Source organism: Falco cherrug, chromosome 7, assembly GCF_023634085.1.
Source record: "Falco cherrug isolate bFalChe1 chromosome 7, bFalChe1.pri, whole genome shotgun sequence".
NCBI lineage: Eukaryota > Metazoa > Chordata > Aves > Falconiformes > Falconidae > Falco > Falco cherrug.
In genome coordinates this window covers 35,952,631-35,973,203 of record NC_073703.1, presented here as the reverse complement: position 1 = coordinate 35,973,203, position 20,573 = coordinate 35,952,631, and the positions used below count along the sequence as shown (strand labels likewise).

The 20,573-nt window shown below is 42.2% G+C and overlaps 1 protein-coding gene across 4 annotated transcripts in view; it reads left to right on the top strand.

The window, feature by feature from the left end:
- TRMT61A (tRNA methyltransferase 61A) overlaps positions 1–19,719 on the top strand; it is a 28,135-nt gene extending 8,416 nt beyond the window's left edge. For 2 of the 4 annotated variants that reach the window (XM_055715423.1, XM_005437885.3), the window contains exons 3-4: positions 4,606–4,872; positions 14,088–16,954. In XM_055715423.1, coding sequence (XP_055571398.1) covers positions 4,606–4,872; positions 14,088–14,416 — 596 coding nt within the window. In that variant the 3' untranslated portion in view covers positions 14,417–16,954. Of the gene's footprint in view, positions 1–4,605; positions 4,873–7,848; positions 7,914–14,087; positions 16,955–17,111 lie in introns of those variants that run through there. The other 2 variants (XM_055715424.1, XM_055715425.1) reach the window with 2 other exon arrangements.
- The last annotated feature ends 854 nt before the right edge of the window (positions 19,720–20,573 follow it).

Below are 20,573 nucleotides of genomic sequence, written 5' to 3'. Positions count from 1 at the left end.
TTATGACAACTGTAAACATCTGTAGGTCCTAAATCACGTTTTGTAGTTCGAAGCACCCATGATGAGAAATTTTTACGGAAAACAAGCCAAGCGATAGCCTGCAGTGAGGAAGTGTAGTGGAGTACTACATACTGTAGCAGAACATGGGTGGGATTCCAGGAGGCTGGGCAAATATCCTTTGTGATAAAAAAACGAGATTAAACAGAAAACGTTATGAAAATGTAGTCTCTTAGTCAGTTACCAGTCTAGGTGCTGTGCTAGATGCTGTGGTAACACTCATGTTTCTCTTGACGGTGTTCTGATGTGTGTCCATGCTGTGTTGAAATAGCACGTGTTATTTTTTAACAGCTCAGGTGTTGTCCACTGCAGCTTTGAAAAGGTGAGAATCAATCTTAATGTGGACATTGTCTCAAGATGGCTGAGGTGCGTGGAGGCTTCTCTGTGGAAAACCTGTCACTTGAACAAGCTGAGAGTGAGAGGAACAGATGTGTTTGAGATCAGGGCAATGATCAAGGAGTTAATCTGATCAATACTTTCTTGTTTACAAATGAAGTATCAGTAGGTGCTGAGCTAGAGTGTTTCATCTAGGTGTCCACTTGTTAGGATTGAAATCCTTCTAAAACTGCAGTGTTTTCCTTGTCTTGGGAGAGGGCAGAAACACTCCCTTGAGCTTTGATGTATCAGAGAAGAGTGGAGTGTGCTTGAGCCCAAGAAGGGAAGGATACATCCGTCTGCAGGGCCGTTAGCCACCTAACTCGTGATTTTAAGACAGGATCTTAATTCATGTCTTTGGACTGAGATCATAGAATCATAGAGTCATTTGAGTTGGAAAAGACCTTTGAAATCATCAAGTCCAACTGTTAACCCAGGACTAGCAAGTTCATCACTAAACCATGTCCCTAGGCACTGCATCTACATGCTTTTTAAACACTTCCAGGGTTGGTGATTCCTTTCCTAATCTACATGATCCGTAGTGCCTCCTCCTCAGATTTTGAACTCTGAGTATGGCATACTGGGGACCCTGGGGTGTCTCATTAAATGCTTGCAATGCAGAGGTCTGCTTATTGATGAAGTTGTTTAAGATCACAGAATAGTCGGTGTAAAAGAGCATCATATTTTCCAAAGGCATTAGCAATGACCTAAGTACTCACCTAATAGCAGCTGTGGTGTTAAGAATGTCTTCAGCACAGTTTGAATTATCGTTGTTTTACCTCTCTTCTGTAGAGTCCATTCATGATTAATATGCTGTAGTTACATGGACGTTGTCCTGTGGTAGAGCAAACAGTTTCTAAGGCTATTTATAGTACAAGCTGCCAGAAAGGCAAGCATCCTGGTGTAAAAATTATAAACTATGTATTTGTTCTAGAAATTGTCTTACCTTCTGCTTTCTAGGTCAGATCAGGACCATAGGTATTTCACTGCACCTATATGAGAATGAAAATCTATTTAAGTCCATCCAGTTCTTAACTTGCCTCTTCTGATACAACATACTCATTTTTGAGCATTCAATTTTTTTGTTTGTTTCTATACATGTAATTCAGCTATGATATTTCAGGTTTGCTAGCATTCTAGTCCACATCTTCAGTAGTACCTCTTGCATTTTGCTGCTCTCCTGACTGATTCTGTATCATGCTAAGGATACCTTTCATTTCCCAAGGAAACCTGAATCTGACTAGAACTTTCCAAACTGGTTCCTAAGACTCTTTAAGTCAGTAATATTTTGCTGAATGCTGCTTTTTTCAGTAGTGATTTTGAAATAAGGACAAAGAGAAATTGAAATAAGGACAAAGAGAATTGAGAAGGTGGTGGGAGGACTCAAATGGTGAATGTTGCAGATTTGCAGGGGAGAAGGTGAATATAAATATTCATTTCCCCTTCAACATCAGAGAAACACAGGGTTGAACCCCTGCCTTGTGTAGACAGTGCTGATTGGGCTTTAGGTGTTGACTATGGACTCATGCTGAACTGCCAGACTCTCATATTCCTGATAAATCACATCAAGCGTGCTGAACTATCAGGCACATGAGAGTTGAGGATCATCATCATTTCACAGGACTGGGCTCAGGATCTGTCATCTTTTCAAGGAGAGATTTTGCCATGGTGGGTGATTCATAACAGTTTTGTTCTTTGTTTCCTGCCGTTTTGAGAGTGTTGTCACGGTGAAGGCAGGCAGCATTTTCAGAAATACTGTCATTAATGATGTTAGGGGATAGAATTTGATATGTTAAAATATGATACATATGTATTATTCTCATGCGTGTGGTAGTCTGTCAACAATAAATAATTCCTGGCAACCTTTTTTAACAAAAGCTTAGTCTGTAATACGCCTGCAAGTGGTGACTTCCAACATCCTGGTTTCAGTTCAGGGTTTGGCTTGGAATGTTTGTGGATAAAAAAAGAGTACCAGAAAAGAAGAAAAAAAAAATCTTAATGAGTTTTCCTAGGAAGGACACAAACAGTGTCTTCTGTGGTGTTTTTAAGAGCAGGTTTAAAAGGAAAATGAATAAAAATGTAAAAGAAAATGAACAAGGAAACTGGATACATGCACATGCTACCTCTCTCTTCTGCTTACAGCCCAGCTGTGCTAACAGGCCTTCTGTTCACTTTAGATTAGCAGAGAAAGATGCAGAAAGTGTGCAGCATTACCCATTTGAGCGGTAAAATAGTTAAATTCCATCAGTTTGCAAAAGTTCTCAGTTGTGCAATCCTGCCTTTTGGCATGAAATGTAAAGGCAGAATTTCAGTCATTTTAGCATCCTGTGGCAAATAGTTCCCTGCTCTTGTCATTTAAAAAACCCCAAACCACCAAAACCCAAACTATGATATGCTATTTCTTTGCTATGCACATATATCAAGTTTTTAAAACTACCTGGCTCCTGTCCTATCATTACTTCTTTTGACCAGGGAAAAGTTTTATGTTGACATTTAGAGCCTGCAGATGCCGTGACCAGATAGTTTTTAATGTGTGCACTTTTAAGTGTCTTTTGCCTGTTGTTTGCTTTATTTTAATACTGGCATGAATTAATGGATTTTCACTTTAAATAAATACATGTGTGTCAGTTTCTCTCATTCCTTGGACCTCTCTGAGGCTGGTGCCAGAATCTGGAGGTCCTCCCTCCTCTCTAATCTGCCCCATTAAAGCTGGGGGGAGAGTGCTAGTCTGCCTGGTGGGGTCAGAGCCCTCTCAGAGGGAAGCAGAGGAGCAGTGCTGATTCTGCAGTGCAGTTGGTTGATCCAGTGGCAAACATGGGCGCTGAGCTCTGTTTACAGTCTGAATGGCTCCCCTTTCAGAGCTGTCGGATTAAATACAGTGCCACGACGATGTTTCTCCCTTTATGTGACTAGAGGGCAAGAACCTTGGATCCCTCAGTATGCTCTAACTTCCTGTGAGGTTACGGAAAATACTGCTGCAATTAGACAGCTGTACCAGCCCCTGTGTTCCCTAATTAATTTCCTTTCTACTAGTTTCTCAGCTTTTTCCACCACTGCTGTACTTCAGGTTCTGTCCTTTCTAAGTTTTTTCAAGATCTACGTTAGTTGAAAGAACTTGCTTCAGGCTGAAATTTAGCTTGAACAGTCATTGAAGATAGCTAGAAATAGATTTTCTATCTACAGGAGAAATGTGTTCTAAGTACAGAATTATAAATCAGTAAACACAGATAATTTGGGGTTGCTGTGGAGTTTTGAGTTTGGGGGGTTATTCGGCTAAATGCCACTTGAGTGAGTAATTTGCAATGTGAATTGCTATATGGGTGTTTTCTTCAGTGAAAACGGTGGTTATTAGTCACTCATCTATTTAATATGCCAGTGGATCATTTAAAATAAGTTCTATAAATTATCAGACTAAAAGAAGGGAAAAAATGTCTCCTAATAGTCCCTGGTTGTCCATGGCAATTGTACTTACATGCAATTTCAGGTGGTGTGATGGATCTCATTAGACTAAGTTAAGATTGTGTAGGCATGTATGTGTGTAAGTCACCTGTGAAAAGCGGGTCATTTGTTCAGTGTGACTGTAAGAAGCCAAGAGACCTTAGTTTTGGATAATTTCAGTGGGAGCTGAGGATAGCCAGCATCTCTTAAGAGGCCTGGGCAAAACAGAGTCCACATTCTGAAGGCCATTTGTTTGCATGGATACCAACAGGCTTTTCAAGCACAGACCCTTGCCAGCATCTCTTCTTTATTTTAATGAAGTATAAGGTTTTGAAAATATGTTAAAATTTGAAAGAAAGCCACTTTGAAAGAAACCTCTCTGGTTAATTTCCCAGAATTTTTCCTGTTGCATTTACTTCCTTGTGTTCTCTTGTGGCACTTGTTTGAGCTACGGCTGACCCTTGTCATCAGTTTTCTGCTCCAGGGAGATAGGACAGGTCCTGAGTTTGCCAGATTTTTAATTAATGCTTGAGGTCCCTGAAGACTGTTTCCTAGGTCATTTAGTCCCTCTTCCCTTGTGAAGGAAGGACTGTTCTCTTTCAGTAGTTTAACCAATCATTTCTGTTCATTTGCATTTTGAGTGAGTGTTCCAAGCAGGAGGACTCATGGAGAAGAACTTTGTTCTAATGTTTAGCACTGTCAAAAGGCATTTCATGCATTCTTTGTCTTTTCTAGGTACTGGCAGTGGCTCCCTCTCCCATGCTCTCATCAGGACAGTGGCTCCCACAGGGCATCTGTACACAGTGGAGTTCCACCAACAAAGGGCTGAGAAGGCCAGGCAGGAGTTTCGAGAGCATGGGGTGGAGCATCTGGTTACCGTGACCAACCAGGATGTCTGCAAAAATGGGTTTGGTGTCTCAAATATTGCAGATGCGGTGTTCCTAGATATTCCGTCTCCATGGGAAGCCATAGGACACGCAAAGTCAGCGTTAAAAGCTGAAGGTAACTGCACTTATCTTTTTCTGTTCAGGAAGTCCTGTGTATGCACACATCTCTGCCTTCGAGCCTTACGCCAGATCTGCTCCCTTCCATACGATCACTGTTCTCAAATGTCAAAGTCTCTAGGCATTTCTAAGGCTGAAAAAACTTCAAAAGAGGTCTTAAATTTACAGTGGAGATTTGAAAGGAGGACAACCTTTTCCTACAGGCCTGTGCTAGCTGCTACAATTAGCATGGGCAGTTCATAAAAACCCCTTTGAACCTTTGTCAAGTACATTTTGCTAGATCTGAGGTGTGTGGGAAGCAGTAAGTGCTGAAAGCAAATTTCTTTGGCAATTCAGGGAAAGGTGTTTGTATAAAAGGTGTTCAGATGCACTTCACATCAATCATTGATTGGACCTATTTAACAGAGCACCCCATCAGTAATGTTAAAGAAAATGTGGTTATACTTAAATGTGCTGGCCAATTTCTGCCTTAAATCTCTGCTGTTTGAGCTCATGAGAAGTTTGCCATGGGTTGCAGTGGGAATGGAACATAAAGGTTGTTCTAGCTTACGCCACTTATTCTGGGGTTGTGACAGCAAGTGAGAACTGCTGTTGAGGTATTGGATGGATTTTGTCAGTTTATTGTAAATCTTTTCCCTGATGAAAAATAAGCTTCAGTGAATAAATTGTTCTTTTATCCTGGAATAAGTTTTCCCCTAATTAATGTTATACTAGTGTAACTGTAACTAGTGTGGATCTGAACTACCTTGTGCCAGATCACTTCTGTCTATAAAAGTCACTTTTCTAATCAAAAGAGCATGGAGTGCTGAACAGTGCCTGTGCCAGGATGTGAGTTTAGTAAAACTTGCTTATGTGCCAAGGACCAGTTCTTTTCTTAAAATATGTAATCACAGGCTTAACTTTAAGTGAATTGCTAGGTCTTGATATCACAGGATTTAAGCTGGTTCTTAAAGGTCGTTGAATGTGCATTACCCTGCTGAGTCAGGACTAGCCCAGCTGTTAGGCTACCTCAACTACTACTGAAAATTTTCTAGGCGGCTTTCCGATACTAACATTAACACACGCTTTCTTTAAAAAGAAAATAAATAGAGACTTGTTAGTGCTCTGTACCTGCAAGGGTTACAGCTCAATTTGTAGCTGCTTTCCAGTGTGTCCTGGGAAAAAAATAATTTTCACTGCACTGTACGATGCCCTTCCCATGCTCAAATTATCTAATCTAGTGAGCACAACACTCAGCTGACTTCCCAGCTTAGAAGGCGCTGCATTGCGCAGTCCAATTTGAATTATTTAAGTGGTGCATGTTTAGAATACTAAGCAGAGCTGCATGAACAGTTCCAAGTTTTAAATTGTCTCACTCCAGCAACTGAAATCCTGGAAAAGGTATTATGGTTCCAAACTGGCCACACCATCTGGCTGTACATTTTTGCACTGTGCTACAAGGTTACATCTGGCAATATAAATAATACTTCAAAATCCCACGTTTTTGTGTTTGTGAAGTGGCATCATGCATTTTATGTACCAGTCAGAAGGTGAAGTTGCTGATCCTTGCTGCAGTTTTTGCTGCAAACAGCTACCAGTGTCTTAAGATCTGACAGTGGTTGAAAGCTCATCTTTTGTGTTTCGTAGTATCTGACTTGAGCCGGGGGCATTTTTTGTATTTTGCTGTTTTGCATATAAACAAAAGCTGGTTTTCTTTTTCATATAAAATCTAATTGATTGCATTAGTAATGGGTACAAGCTTACACATTTCTCTTTTATTCCAAATCACATGGGTAGTTTTGTTATGGTTTTTTTTTACTGCTGTAAAATCTAAAATATGATAGAAGGATATCTGTAACTGCTTCCCTTTCCCTACCACAGGCAGATAACTTTATAGTGCTCCTTTGTTTTGTTTTCAGATAGTTAAAGCTCTTCCGCAGTAAGAACAGTCTGTGCACATACTGCAATTGTTGAGCACCGTTGCAAGGGTTAGTATAGTGATAGAGCATTACTAGAGAAAATGAGCCATTCCACTCTTTTCCCTCCACACCCTCCCTCTCACGTCTGGATGGGGTCACATTTGAACCATTCACACTTGGGTTTTATTGTGATGTGCCATGCAAATATTGCAGCTGTACTGCCAGATAGTGGTAATTTAGTCCCTAAAGTCTTAAGGCACTTTGAAATCAGAGCTAAGTGAATTCAATATATAGCATCATCTAGCCTCCTCTTTAAAAGCACAGAATTCGTTATAGATCATTCATCTGAAACAGTATGTAAGAGAGAGTTCTTAACCTTAACAAAACCTTATCAAATCAGTGTTTTCTCTCTTTCTTAAGCTCAAAGTCCTGAATAGTTGCAGCTCCTAGTAGGCCGAGTGTTAATGATCCTCTTTACAGAGTACATCTATCACTCATGTTATGCCTTGCAGTATGCTGTAAATACACCACTTAACAGTAGCTTGGCCTCCCATTTAAAGCACTGCCAATCTCTGAAGAGCTAAAAGAATGAAATGGCACAGTAGGTTTGTGACTAGAAGGTTCCTGTTCTCTGGGGATGTGCTCGGCCAATGCTCAGCCTTGCATCTCAGCTGCATCCTTCTGCACTGATTTCACCAGTCACACTTTCAGAAGAAATGCTGCTCATAATATCTCTCAGGCACTGCTGCACTGCAGAACTTGCTTTCCTTTCCAGACCTGTACTGGTCTTTTGCAGCATCTGCTGATTAATGCTTTTCTATAGTCATAACTGCTGTTTGCAATATCTGACCTTGGTGTTTTTGCAAAGTTGCTGTTAGTCCCTTCAGGCTAAAGTTTCAAAAATTAAAAAAAGGAAAAAAACCTATGAGGTAACAAAAATATCCTCAATAGTCTACAGTTCTTAAATGCCCTGAAACTTTTGACTCACAGTCATTTCACAGCTGAATACTGTAGTACTTTGAATATAATTCTGCACCCACCTACTCTACTCTCATAAATATTGTCTTTTTTTTCAGGGCTGTGGAAGATGAGGCAGAAACCCATTTGTACAATAATTTTCATACAGATTTTAAGTTTTCAGGTAGGGAGATGGAAAAATACAGCCATGTATTAAGTTGGATTGGCCTCTTGCATTATAAATTGGTCCTTGGTGGTATTTAAATTAACAGTCTGAGTCACAAAATTATTAAAACCAGCCCTCTTTTATTTCCTTTCTTTCTTTTAAAGATTTTACTCTTGAACTCGGACTTGCCACTCTCTTGAGCTTCATAAAAACCCTAAATTATGAGTTTTTGAGATTGTGATCCTTGAGATATCCCCTGAATCAGATAACATGGTGCTGTCAGGTCTCCCCACAAAACTCTGTAGGGGAAGTTCCCTCTGAAGATCTCCCTGTTTGGGCCTCTGCATTTCCTGCCTTCACAGAAGCCCTTCAGCAGTACTCTGCTCTCTGTAGTAGTAGTTGGTTTTCATTTTCAAAGTCTTATACTTGTTTCGTTTGTACATAGTGGACTTAAAATGAGTCTTGTTTTGCTTCCCACCCCTACCCCCCTTAGCGTAGTCATTGATTGTTGTCCTAACCTGTCAGGTTTGGTTATTACAGATGCTGTGTAAAAGAGTAAATAATATCTCATCCTCCTAGTAGCCTGTGGTGCAGGTAAGGCATTGCCTGGTTTAGCTATGTTGAGTTTTCATTTGGGCTCCTCCCCTGAGCTTTAAGGGAATACCACATCCATGTAGAAAGTCTCACTGGCTATTTTTCCTGAGCCCCAGAGGTTATTCATGGTCCCATTTCTAAACCACCCAGGTGTGGCTTTGAGGAGCAGCTGAAATCCCTGGCCACAAGTCTCACGCCTGTGGTATCTGGGTAGACAGCACCCCAGGCTGAATCACACTGAGAAGAGGGCAGTGACTTCAAGGCTGATGTTGTTTGGGCTCAGGCTACCTCAAGAACGCTCAGGGAATGTGTTAGGGCAGGAAGTGGAGCCTGACAGTCTAGTGTGCTGCCATCCTCCACCCATGCAAGTGGTACTCAAAAGTTGGTATCAACGCTTCTCATGTCCCCAGGAGATTGTTTTGGAATAAATGGATGAAGCAATAAGTGCTTGCTAAAATGTCGGCACCAGCCTTTGCTTGCTAGTGTGTACCTGCTTTGATTTGAAGGAGAATTAACTCAAGGTGAGGTTGAAGATCCAGAAACTAATTTTAAGTTGAAGCATATCCTCTCGACATTGAGGAGCCATCTGGTCTAGTGCAAAGCTGCCCTACTAGGATGTAGGACTGGGTGCTAACCCACAAAGCAGCTTCATCTGGTTCCCAAGCACTGGCTGCTTGCTGAGCCAGCCCCAGTTGTTGTAACTCATTGGAGGGCATTAACGTAGCTCCAGTCTGTCAGGCGTTGGTAGGTCAGGTGCACATGATGGGCCTGGCCTGAAGTAAAAGTGATTTTCTCATGTCTCAAGAGTCAAGCAGAAGGATTCCTGCATCATAATCCACGCTGTGGAATGCTGGCGAAAGCTATTGGCCTTTACACAGCTTGTAGGAAGTAGTTTGGGATGAAGGGAACCTTAAAGGAAGTCATTAGATATACTTCCCCAATTTGGAGCCAACCAATTTTTTAATTTCCTTGTTGCATGCTTTTGCCAGCCCGTAATAGTGAGCAGGAATAAATTCCTTTTGCAGGATGCTCCTACAAATGTAGAGGTTAAGGTCACATTTGCAGAAAATCACATCGAGCTCCTATTAATGAGTTGGCAAGTCTTTTGGAGAAAATTTTCATTTCTGAATCAAGAAACATCCTTTCATTTCTTCCAACAGCCAAATCCTCTAATTTCACTTGTCAGGGAAGCTACATCAAATCGCCCACGAGCACGCTCACTTAAAGGACGTTCTGTCCCCTTTTACAGAGGCAATATTTTTAGTGTCCTACTAGCACAGAGTAAATGCCACAGTGATGCTGCTCAGTGACTCTCCTGCCTCACCCCTACATAATGATGCCTGTGTGATTTTTTTTCTTCCATGAGATCTTTGTAATATAATCTTGCAATTACGACACTGCACTGAAGTCCCAAAGACCAGAGCAGTCTTTTTTACCAGGGATAAAAATGCTGTGTTGTATTCTTTACATCAAAGAGTAATTTCTAAAATTACAGGCCTTTTTCCCTGGAACTTAATGGTGCTGCACTACATATGTTCTTTTTGCATCTTCTGAATAGTACTGAGATGATGAAAAAACTTGCCAGAGCACTTGTGACATATACTATAACCTACAGAAGTGAGAGCACATAACTTGGACGTGTTTTCTATATTGGAAGCGTGCACTGAAGTTCTTGTCAATCGGGTAGCACTGCCACATCTTCCATACTTGAAACCTGATGCAGTTGTTAGCTAAATAGAACTGGTAGAGGTGTTAGTCCTTGCTCAGACAAACCAGAAACAAAATTATTTGTTGGAGTTGCACAGGAGCCTCCTGCGAACTGCTCTTGAAGGAGTAGCAAGTTTCAAGGCACTGACCTCTTGTAAAGATGCAAGGGTGTGTCCCTTGATTACAAATTAGATACTGTCTGGTAAAATGTACAGTGCTATGTGGATGCAAATCTTCTTTATTTCCCCTTCCCTTAAGCTCTCTTCTCTAATCATTCCAGTCTGAATTGTACTTAAGTTTTCATATCCTCTCGACCCTATTGCTGGTTACAATGACTGCCAGGATGGTGTGGGCTTGTTCCAGCCTACGGGTTTGGGAGATTTAACCTCTCCGTTAAATGTTTCAAACTAACTCACTCCCTGTAAAACTGAAGATAGAAAAAAATTTCAAGTCTTTCATACAGTCTCATTATTCTCTTCTCCTCAACTGAAGCACTTGTCAGATGCATTATACATGAATAAACACATTTTTAGACAGCTCTTCAGATCAAAAAGCTCACACAGCTTCCTAATGTGAACAGGATTAATCTCAGTTAATTACTATATCAATTTATGATGACACACAGATCTCATTAACCAAATTTAGGAACGGTAGTTTTCCTAAAAGGAGGGCTCTGCAAGATAACAAACTCAGTTTGTACTAAAAAGCTTCCGTTCGGTTATTTTCACTGCTCTCTAGTCTAGTCCTCCCCTTTGTGATCCACAGACAGAGCAGTGTGCCCCTGTGAGTGGAGAGGGAGGGAGTACATGTCTTTTCTTCATTCACTAAGGAATCCTTGGCATGGCCAAGACAAAGCAATGCATATTCAAGTCCTCTAAGCCCTAAATGCCTCTTGATGTGTAAAGGACAAGAGGGCTCTTAGAGAATCTGAGAATTGTGAATGCTGAAATCTAGATTTATATCTGTTTGGTGACTGTGACAGAAGGGGTGTTGCCTAGCTGGTAATCTGACAGGGGTACAGAGGGCAGCCCACAGTGCAGAGAATTCAGAAGCATCTGGTCTGTTGAAGATGATGGCATCTCTGCTCCTAGAACAGATGAGCATGTCCTTTTTAGTGCTGATTTTCTACTGCTCAGTCCGCTTTTTTTTGCTGGTCTAAACACACCATGGCAATTGAAGTTTCCTAAATCTTTCTATTTTAGACAGCCTCTCACAGTCTGGAACAGCAATTTTTTTTGCCTTCCAACCTTCTGCTAATTGTAGCTTTCCAATCTTCTCTTAATATCTGCTTAATCAAACAAGTCCACAGCCTGCAAGTCAGATCTGGCCTGCCTGATGGCGTGTACAGGACAAAGCAGAGGAGACACCTCTCCCACTTGTTAATATCCATAAAGACAGATGCTCGGTGGTTCTGCTTCTAAGCTATCTGTAGGTATATTTATGTGGGAGGGATGTATAATAATAACCAGAACAGTAGGTATGAAAGGGAAAAAATAAAATTGGCAGGACTACTAAACCCTACTGGCTGCTCTTAGTTATATGAAATACCAGCTGTTACGCTGTTTTCTCACTCTTCATACCAGAGAAGTCTTCCAGCAGTGCATTAAATAAAGTAACATTTTTTTGCGCTTCCCTTCTGGATATTAGCTATTGCAAGCAAGAGCTTTCTTCTCTACCAAGTGGCTTGAAAGCCTATTTTCTGTAACCCTGCTTCCCAAGCAGTCTGCTTTGCAAGGAGGCGATCTGATAAATCATAACCAAGCTTGGTGTCGACATGCTGTGCTCAGCTGACCATCCCGAGGCAAAATGAAGGGTGCTCTGCCTTTAACTGAAGGCTTGACAAGAGCTGTGGGTGGCTCTGCAGCTTGTATGGCAACAGCTGTGTGCAGGCTTCTTAGTTTTTACTGTAAATCTGCAGCATGTGAATTCAAAAGCCTAAGCATATCTTGAAACCCTCATACTCAGAATAAATAAGAACAGTCTTACTGTAAATGTAAATATATTTCCCTTTTTTATTGCAATATAAAACACCAAAACCAAAAAGCCTGAATGAAATAGTAAGTCTCTGGTCTCTCTGGAAGTTCTTGCTTTGCAGACAAAGAGTTATTGTGAACTGACATTTAGCTAAGTTAGACATTTGTTCAGTTCCCTACACAATAAGAATATAACGTTTTTCTTTGTAACATATGTGCATCATCGTAGCTTTCTAATTATGTAACAGAAATTTCTTGCTGAACTTTTCTCTTTTATATCTACAAACGTGGTAGAAATGTATATTGCTTTGGCCAGAAAAGATTAACTGCCTGATCCAGAATCATTTTGGTAGTTCTGGCTATCCTGATGAACATATAAATCTAATTTCACGGGAGCTAGCGGACTAGGTGTGCAATTAAATCAGCATCAACGGGTTAATAATGACACATACCAGCATTAATTTTGCAGATGATTATTAGATTAGTTTTTTAATTGTCACTCCGGGGAATTAGTTGTCCAGGGTACTTCGTTCTGAAGATGCATGATAAGAACCCCTGGCTGTGGAGACTTTATTTCAGGACTAAAATTAAATCCTACTTAGTGTATGCTGTAATGGTCTTGGAAAGTGTTCTTCCCCAGTCGGTACCCGGCACATCATGGCTGCACAGTAACTAGAGTGCTTCAGTGATGCTTTCAGACCTGATGCTTTCTTTTTATAGAGATGTGACTTTAGAAACGAAAAAGGAAAAAAAAGGGGAGTTTGAGATAAAGCAGGCTTCATGTAGTCCCAGTATAGCCTCTATTTTTAGCAGGATGCTTTGCTCTCACTTGCACGGGTTCTTTAACTACTTAGACAACTGGTGTTGGAAGGCTTGACTGGATGAGCCTGGGGGAGGGCTGGGAAGGAATGCAAATCAGGTCAGCAAGCATTTTCATCTAATTGTAGTAAGTAAAACAATAGCTGAAGCTGCATTGCCCAGTGTTCCTTCCCCCAGCACAAAAGCTTTTCAGGAACGGCAGTTGCCTTGTGGGACACTATGTCCTGGGTGAAAGCACATGCCCTGGCTTTATGGCAGACAGTGTCCTTATAATTCTTTGATCTGATTTGGCTGTGGCTTTTCAGAGTAAATCTGAATCGTTCTATTCTCAGCTGTTAAGGTGACATTGTAGGACTCAGAAAGTTGTAGGGGGCCTATTAATACTCTGTATTTAGAATTAAAAATCTGAACTGCACAGACAAGGAGACAAGTGTTAGTTTATCACTTAAAAGTCCTGTCCTAGAATAGTTTTGAAGCATTGGCTGTAAACCCGCCCCATGTGATATCCAGTAAACTTTAATGCTCAGGAGACATGCCAGTCAGCTTAACTAAAAGGGTAGAAGCCTTAACAGCACTCCATCTATGGCCTGGAGAGATTACTTTATTCTGTACACGCATACCATCATTCCCAAGTAAACACAGCCGCTTTTGTCAGAGGGTGTGTGCGTGCGCGCTTATATTCTAATGAAGGCAACTCTGTACAGTGTGTGGAGAATGACTTCTGGCTTTGTGTAGGTGCCAACTTCAGTTTGGTGTCTCAGTCCAGAATAGTAGATAGTGATTCCAAAAGAGTCACTGCTCTAAAGGGATCAACTTTAATGGTTTTTTTTTCATGAAAAAGTGTGGTGGGCAATGCTGGATTTGGAAAATCAATGAATTTGCTGATGCAGTTTTTAAAGGGTCTGAAGCATCTTGTAGGGTTGTCCATGTGTGATTTTGTGCTGACACTTTAAACCTGCATAGTTGCCTCATGGAGATTTTCTTGAAGAATGGTTTCACTTTGTATGATAGAAATTCTATGGGCATCTGGGATAATTTGATTGAAAGTGCTTTGTTTTGGTTTTTTGCCCTCTTTTCCACTGCTTCTCTTGTTTTGCAGGCGGCCGCATTTGCTCTTTCTCCCCCTGCATCGAACAAGTCCAAAGAACCTGCCTAGCGATGGAAGAATGTGGTTTTACAGAGATTAACACCTTGGAAATTCTGCTCCGAGTGTACAATGTAAGGACAATTAGCTTGCAAATCCCTGACCTTGGAAAAGCAGCTGAGGATAATTCTAGCACTGACTTTGACAGCAGCAACACATCAAACCAAGGTAGCCTGTGCACTAATCTGCAGCCAGGAACTGTGCAGTTCAAAAGTGGCGTACCACTCAGGGAGATGGTTGGTCACACTGGGTACCTGACCTTTGCCACCAAGAGCCTGTTTTAGTACACGTTGAGTTGGTGTTTGGAGTGTTCTGTGGGTTTGTGTGTGTATTCTGTTTTCATGGTTCTTTTTTGTAGGGCATCCAAATTTTTACTTGTCAGGGAATTCCATATATAGTCAGATTTGGTTGGAATATGCTTTGTTTAAATAGCACGCAAGCATTAACCAGAGCAGCATCAAGGGAATGTTGAAGCTTTGGAATGGTGCTTCACTTGCTGTCAGAAAGAAGATAAATGAATAGTGAATGACCATTCATTGGAATGTGCAGAATAAAGATCTCTCCCAATAAGAAAGCAAAACAAACAGCACACAAATTGCAAATAAGTTGGGTTTTTTTCCTCCTCTTTTCTGAATTACTTTCTGAGGTCTCTGTTTTTATTTTTTCCTAGCACCACTAGACACTTTTTTTTCCTACTTTTCTAGTGACTGTGTTGCTCTTAGGAATGTGAAAGTGCCTAATTGCTTCATTTTCGATCCGAAAGTTGCAAGGTTATAGGGTTGCCAGCATGACTGATCACAGAATTAGTGTTTCCTTGGAATAGTGTTCAGCTACCCAGAGGTTTATTGCCAGCCCTCAGGAACGCAACCTCTTACTCCATTCCAGGCTGGCATCTGCAAATCATTTTGATTACACAGAGGTCAAAAAAGTGTGCTAATTGTTGAATTTGGTTTCAATTGGTGTATTGTGCTCATCAATTTATAGTAGAAATTTGGACCTGAATTCATGCTGTAGTCTTCTAGTAGATCATCCACTTTCATAGTTGATGAATCCACTGTGAAAATTCACTGAACAGCTGGTTAATATTATCTGAACACCTCTTTGTAAGTGGTGTGGCTGAGGTCCCATTTGTTTGGTGTTTTATGTGTGATGGTCTATTATTTGCCTGCAGCTGAATGACAGAAAGATTGCTTTTGGCAGGATTTCTGTCTCCAAATTACATCAATAATGCAAACTTAGTAAAATCTTCAACCAGCCTTCCTAATGAAGTTTTCAGCATATTTACTCTTTGGTCTTCTATACAGAGCTGATAGGCGTGATGAACTATTTGAATGCTGGATTAAATTTTGTATTTATAGATTGAAATACTTACGCAAATTCATGCAGTTCCTTTTTTTTTTTGTTTTTAAATAGTAAATTCACAGATATTTTCATTCCAGCCACTAGTACTGTCTCTTGAAGCGTTTAGCTGTGCCTTGTATTTGGTACCTGGATATATTGATTGCCATGTAAGAAAAACAGCCATTCATAAACTGCTGTCTGAACATTTGAACCTGATATCCCTCCCCCATTCTTGACAAAAATAAACAAAGCTAAGCTTTTAACGTGTTATAGCAGAACGCTAATCCGTAACGGTTTAAAGAAAGCTCAACCGATCACGGCAGCAAAGATAAACTGTTGAGCAGATTAAAGGCAGAAAGCAGTTCTGTTGAACTAAATCAGTTATGTAAGTTGGCCTACAACTGTAGGATTTCTCCAGAAATTATGCGAAAGTTCTTTCTGCTGCTGCTGCTGTCCTCCAGAAAGGCGTGCAGTAAACTGCTAACACAGTGGATATGGTTTGGTAGCTGTGTTGTAATGACATGCTTGCATGTGTATTCATACGCATGTTTGTGTGTGCATAAAGCACCCCTGTAGAAGTACAGCTGAGGTGCTACCATAAGCCAAAAGAAAGGATGGGGAAACACAATGTTAATGCTACAAGGTTGCTCTTGACTTCCTTCAAGGTGATTCTCGTTCACCAACAAGTAGGATCCCCAAGCTTCCCCAGGGTAATTCCAGCCCTAGACTTGAATGTTTTTTCCTGACAGACCTTATTTTAAAATAGTGTAACATTTAAACAGGATTAAAGAGGAACAAAGTCACATTTCTGTCCTACAAATAGACGTGGAATGGAAATACCGATGTGTCTTCATGGAGTTTGAAACAAGGCTGATGCCTTTTTGCCTACAAAGCCCAATTCAAAACCCTTTGAAATAAACCATTGACTTTGCATGGTCCCATATTGATTTGATCCCTGCTGAGGAAGGGCAAGCATTGCATAAGAGGAGAAGGATTTCATTTCTGTCTTTGCAATATTAAAAAGGCTTCTGTGTTTTTGTTGCCAATCACAGCCACGGCCAGCAGCACCACACCGCTTCCTGCTGTTGCTTTGTTGTCAGGGTCACAGGGAGGATCCCACACCGTCCAGCATGGACAGTACCGTGCTGCCAAACCCCCCCCAGTTTAATTTTGCTTACAGTCACCAGATTACGTTCTGGCTGTATTCCCTGACAAAAGTAGTAAATCAGAAACATGGGTCTTTACCACCACACTGGGGGAATCTGCCTGGGCCATGCTTTCAGAGTCTCATTTCTCTCTTTAATACATTTTAGTCTTCAGTCTGGAATGAAACATCTCTTCTTCCTGCCTTGACACAGTCCAGTTACACATTGGCAGGCTGCACCTTTTATTGCCGCTGTGCACTTGGATCCCTCAGTTGTTGTGGACAAGCACCAGCACACTGTTTACCTGTGCTTTAATTAAAGCATTACAGATCTGTATCTCACTGTGGTTGTTTCCTGCTTACCTGTTAGCACAACACTGTTTTCCTCTGAAGATGTGATCATAAATCTTGCCTGAGAGCCTTAAAGGGATAAAGTAGCAAAAATGCTGGGAACTCACTCTTCAGCTTAATTTCCTGCTCTATCTTCTCCTTAGGTACTTTGGGATACGTGATGGTGAGGGGATGGTTCTTCCTGAGAAGCGTTCCAGAGAAGAGGGTTCTGGTTCATGCTCACTCCCTCGAGAGTACATCTGTGCTCCATTAGTCCTGGTGAACTGGATGATTGCGGAAGTCATGGTGACCTAGAAAGGAGGGGGATCCAGAGATGCAGCGAGCCTAGATCTACTTGTAAATAATAGTGCTTGTCCCAGCAGCAAAGTCTGCATCATTTATGTGGATGAGTGCATTGGGCGGCCCACATGTTCATGCCTTACCGGGTTCCTTCTGGACAGAGGCCGGAGAAAACTGTGCCCTCCTGGGCTGCAGTTTAATGGTGTTCAGTGCTCCCAGCTCACCTCTGATGCCGGTGGGAGCAGTGCAGGCTCAGAATAGGAAAGCTGGGAAAAGTCTGGGCTCTCGGAGGCTGTTGCCAGGCTCCGTCTCAGCTTCTGCTTGCACAAATATGACAGAGGTACAATAAGAGCAAAGTGGGAGAGTCAGCATTGCATAACCATGATGTTACACCAAAGGTACGTGCAGCTGTGGCTGGTCAAAGGAAGGAAGGGGGTTACTCTAGTACCAAAAAGTTCTGTCTGTGTCACCATGAGGGAAAGCGTTTACATGCTGCTGGCCTCTTGAGTGCTCGTGAGGAACTATGTTGTTCAGATGCCAAAAGAGGGGAGCCAGATTGTGTTATTTCCTTTCTCCCTACGTGACAGCTTCTGAACTGGAATGAATCTGCATCGGTATCAACGCAGGGAACAAATAAACCTTGAAAAAAATAGTCAAAAGCAATCCTCCTCACTGGTATCCAGCCTTCTACCTGCATATCTCACCCAGGAGTGCTGTGTCCTTTCGTGGGCTGTTCAGGACACACTGTTCTCTTCTGCCACAGGGCAACAGCTTTGAACTCTGAGGTTAGCTGGCTGATATGCTGATAGAAATAAATGCAAAAGCCAGCTGGGAACATTGGCCTGTGGGGCATCTCACTATACCGGCATGTTTCCACCTGGCTGCTAAGGTAGATTGCCTGCAACAGGGTTTCCCTTACCATGGAGTGGTCCCTTCCCATCCATCATCTTCCTCCTTCTGCCCTCAAATCCAAAGCTAACAGCTGTGCTGCTAGCAGGCACCAGCTCTTCCTGGCCCTCCAAGGCAACTCAGATTGCACAGTCGGGTTTTTGGCAGAGGCGAGCATTTTCCTCTTCTCTTTTCTGGACCACAAGGCAGGAGTAAAGGCTATTTTTTGCCACCCATTCAGGACACGCAGCCACAGAGGCCCTGCAGGTACGGCTGCTGCAAGGTGCTGTGGTGAGAAGCCGCCTGACTGCCCTTGACCCTGGGCACCCTGCGAGAGCCTTGTGCTGCCGCGGCAGCAGCACAGCATCATTCAAGCTGCTGAAGACCTCAACCTGAAGCTATTTTGGTGGGGTCAGGGTGGGTTGATGCTGAGTATCTTATTTCTTTGTAGTTCTTAAGAGGATGATTTTCATGAATGGTTCCAGTGGAGCTGTGGAGGAACTCTCCCCAGGGGTCTGGATAGCTGCAGGAAATGTCAGAGACCAGGACTGAGTGAATTCAGAGCTGCTGCTCCCAGAGGTGCTGGCTGAGCAGACAAAGCTATGTAAGTAGAGGAAGAAGCTTTTTCCATCTTTTTTTGACAGTGCTGATACTGATTCAGCACGAAGCCTGTGTGCATGACTAGGTCTAGTCAGCTGGGAGAAACTGCTGCTTTAGCAACCTCCCTTTGTATTAGGCACCATGCAGGAAGGGAAAGCCTGCAGTGGGATTTTCCTCTCTCATGTTCTTCTGGGGGGCTGTAGTCCCCCCTCCTTTCTTGAGTCAAAAGTACATTAGCAGTAGTTACCCCTAACACAGGTGTCTGCGACTTGGCGTGGCTGGTCCCTGGGCACATGGAGTGATAGTTTGTGATGCCAAAATATTCTGAGCCGGAACTTATTTTATTCCACTTGAGGGGGGTGAGAGAGATGATGAGATTGTAGGCTTTGTGGTACTTTTTACCTTGGTCCCCCATGCCCTTAGAAATTGTCCATAAAGCTGTATTTCAGAATAATTTAAAAAAAATCAAACCCCACCTATTTGTAGGAATCAGCTGGATTTGAGAACCTAACTGCTTGGAGGAAGAAGTGGAAGAAGCAGCAGCAAGGGTAGAGAATGATTTCTGGGAGAAGGCTCCTCTTTTTCTGGCCTTTTGCAATGAAGAGGCAATTCCCCAGAAGGTTCCAGCTGCTCCCCTTGAAAGCCGTGGATCAGAAATGCCCCTTAGTGAGGATGCTGGTTCAGTCAGGCTGTTTTAACAGGGCATGTATGCTGGGATCTACAGCTGATGGAGTGGAAAGGAGGGAAAAAGAGGAAAAAGTTATTTTAGAGTGCAGTCAGCTCAACCTGTTGGTTATTTCATGCTGTTATTACAAGAGTTGCGGTATGGTCTAAATTACCCTAACAAAATATACAATGTACTTACATATGATACAGAAAAGAATTACCCACTTCAATACATTGTTGGGCAAAAGCATGGAACAACAGATTTGATTGCCTGTGTTGAGAAATCAGGTTTAAATAAGAAACCAGCTGCAGTTTCTGCATGTTCTCTTGCTGTGTTTTTGTGTCCTCTTCAGACAAGGTGGAAACATTTAAGAAAACACATAATACTTGAGTGGAATATATACCCCACAAGTACACAGATGAGATTGACTTCCAGTTTTTACCACCCAGTGCTCCCAGGAGGATCCTTCATTGACAACATTTCCTCATCGATCTTAGCAGCACTTTAAAGAGAAAGGAAATTGCCCTTTTCCAGCAGAGGAAGCAGGTAGATATTCACATGGTTACAGCGATTACCAGCCTGTGAACACAGGCCAGACCAAGGACAGCAGTGCTGGACTTCTTAAGGTTTCTTATATAGACTATAAATGGGACTGTATCCGCCCTTAACGAGTTGCTGGCACTACACCCAACCCCTACATGTTGCTAGCATTATAGCAACACCAAGAGGCCCAGGTGGGCTAAACACTGCACATAGAGCCTGTCCTGAAGAGCTCACCAGCTGAGCAAGCCACAGGCAGAACAGACATGGTGTGACCGGCACACCCACACAGCGTGTCAGCTAGCCCAGGGCTTTCTCCCAACCTCAGGAACAGCACTGGGTCTTGTGCATTACCCTTCGGAGCATTTTCTGCCTCCAAGGGAATACACAGGGCTTGGTGCTTCCTTCAGACTGAGCAAGCACTTTTGCACCTGCCAGCTCCTTCTGTACCATTTCTGACAGAGGCGTAAGAGTCAAGGTGCAACATACCTCCCTAGCAGAAGAAAATGCAATTCTTCCATATGATAAATCTCTGGAAGAGACATGATTTCTGCTTCCGAAGGGAACAGTTCTTCATTTCTCATGCAGTTTGATTTTGATCCTGCAAACATTTACTCAGGGAGGGGAAGGG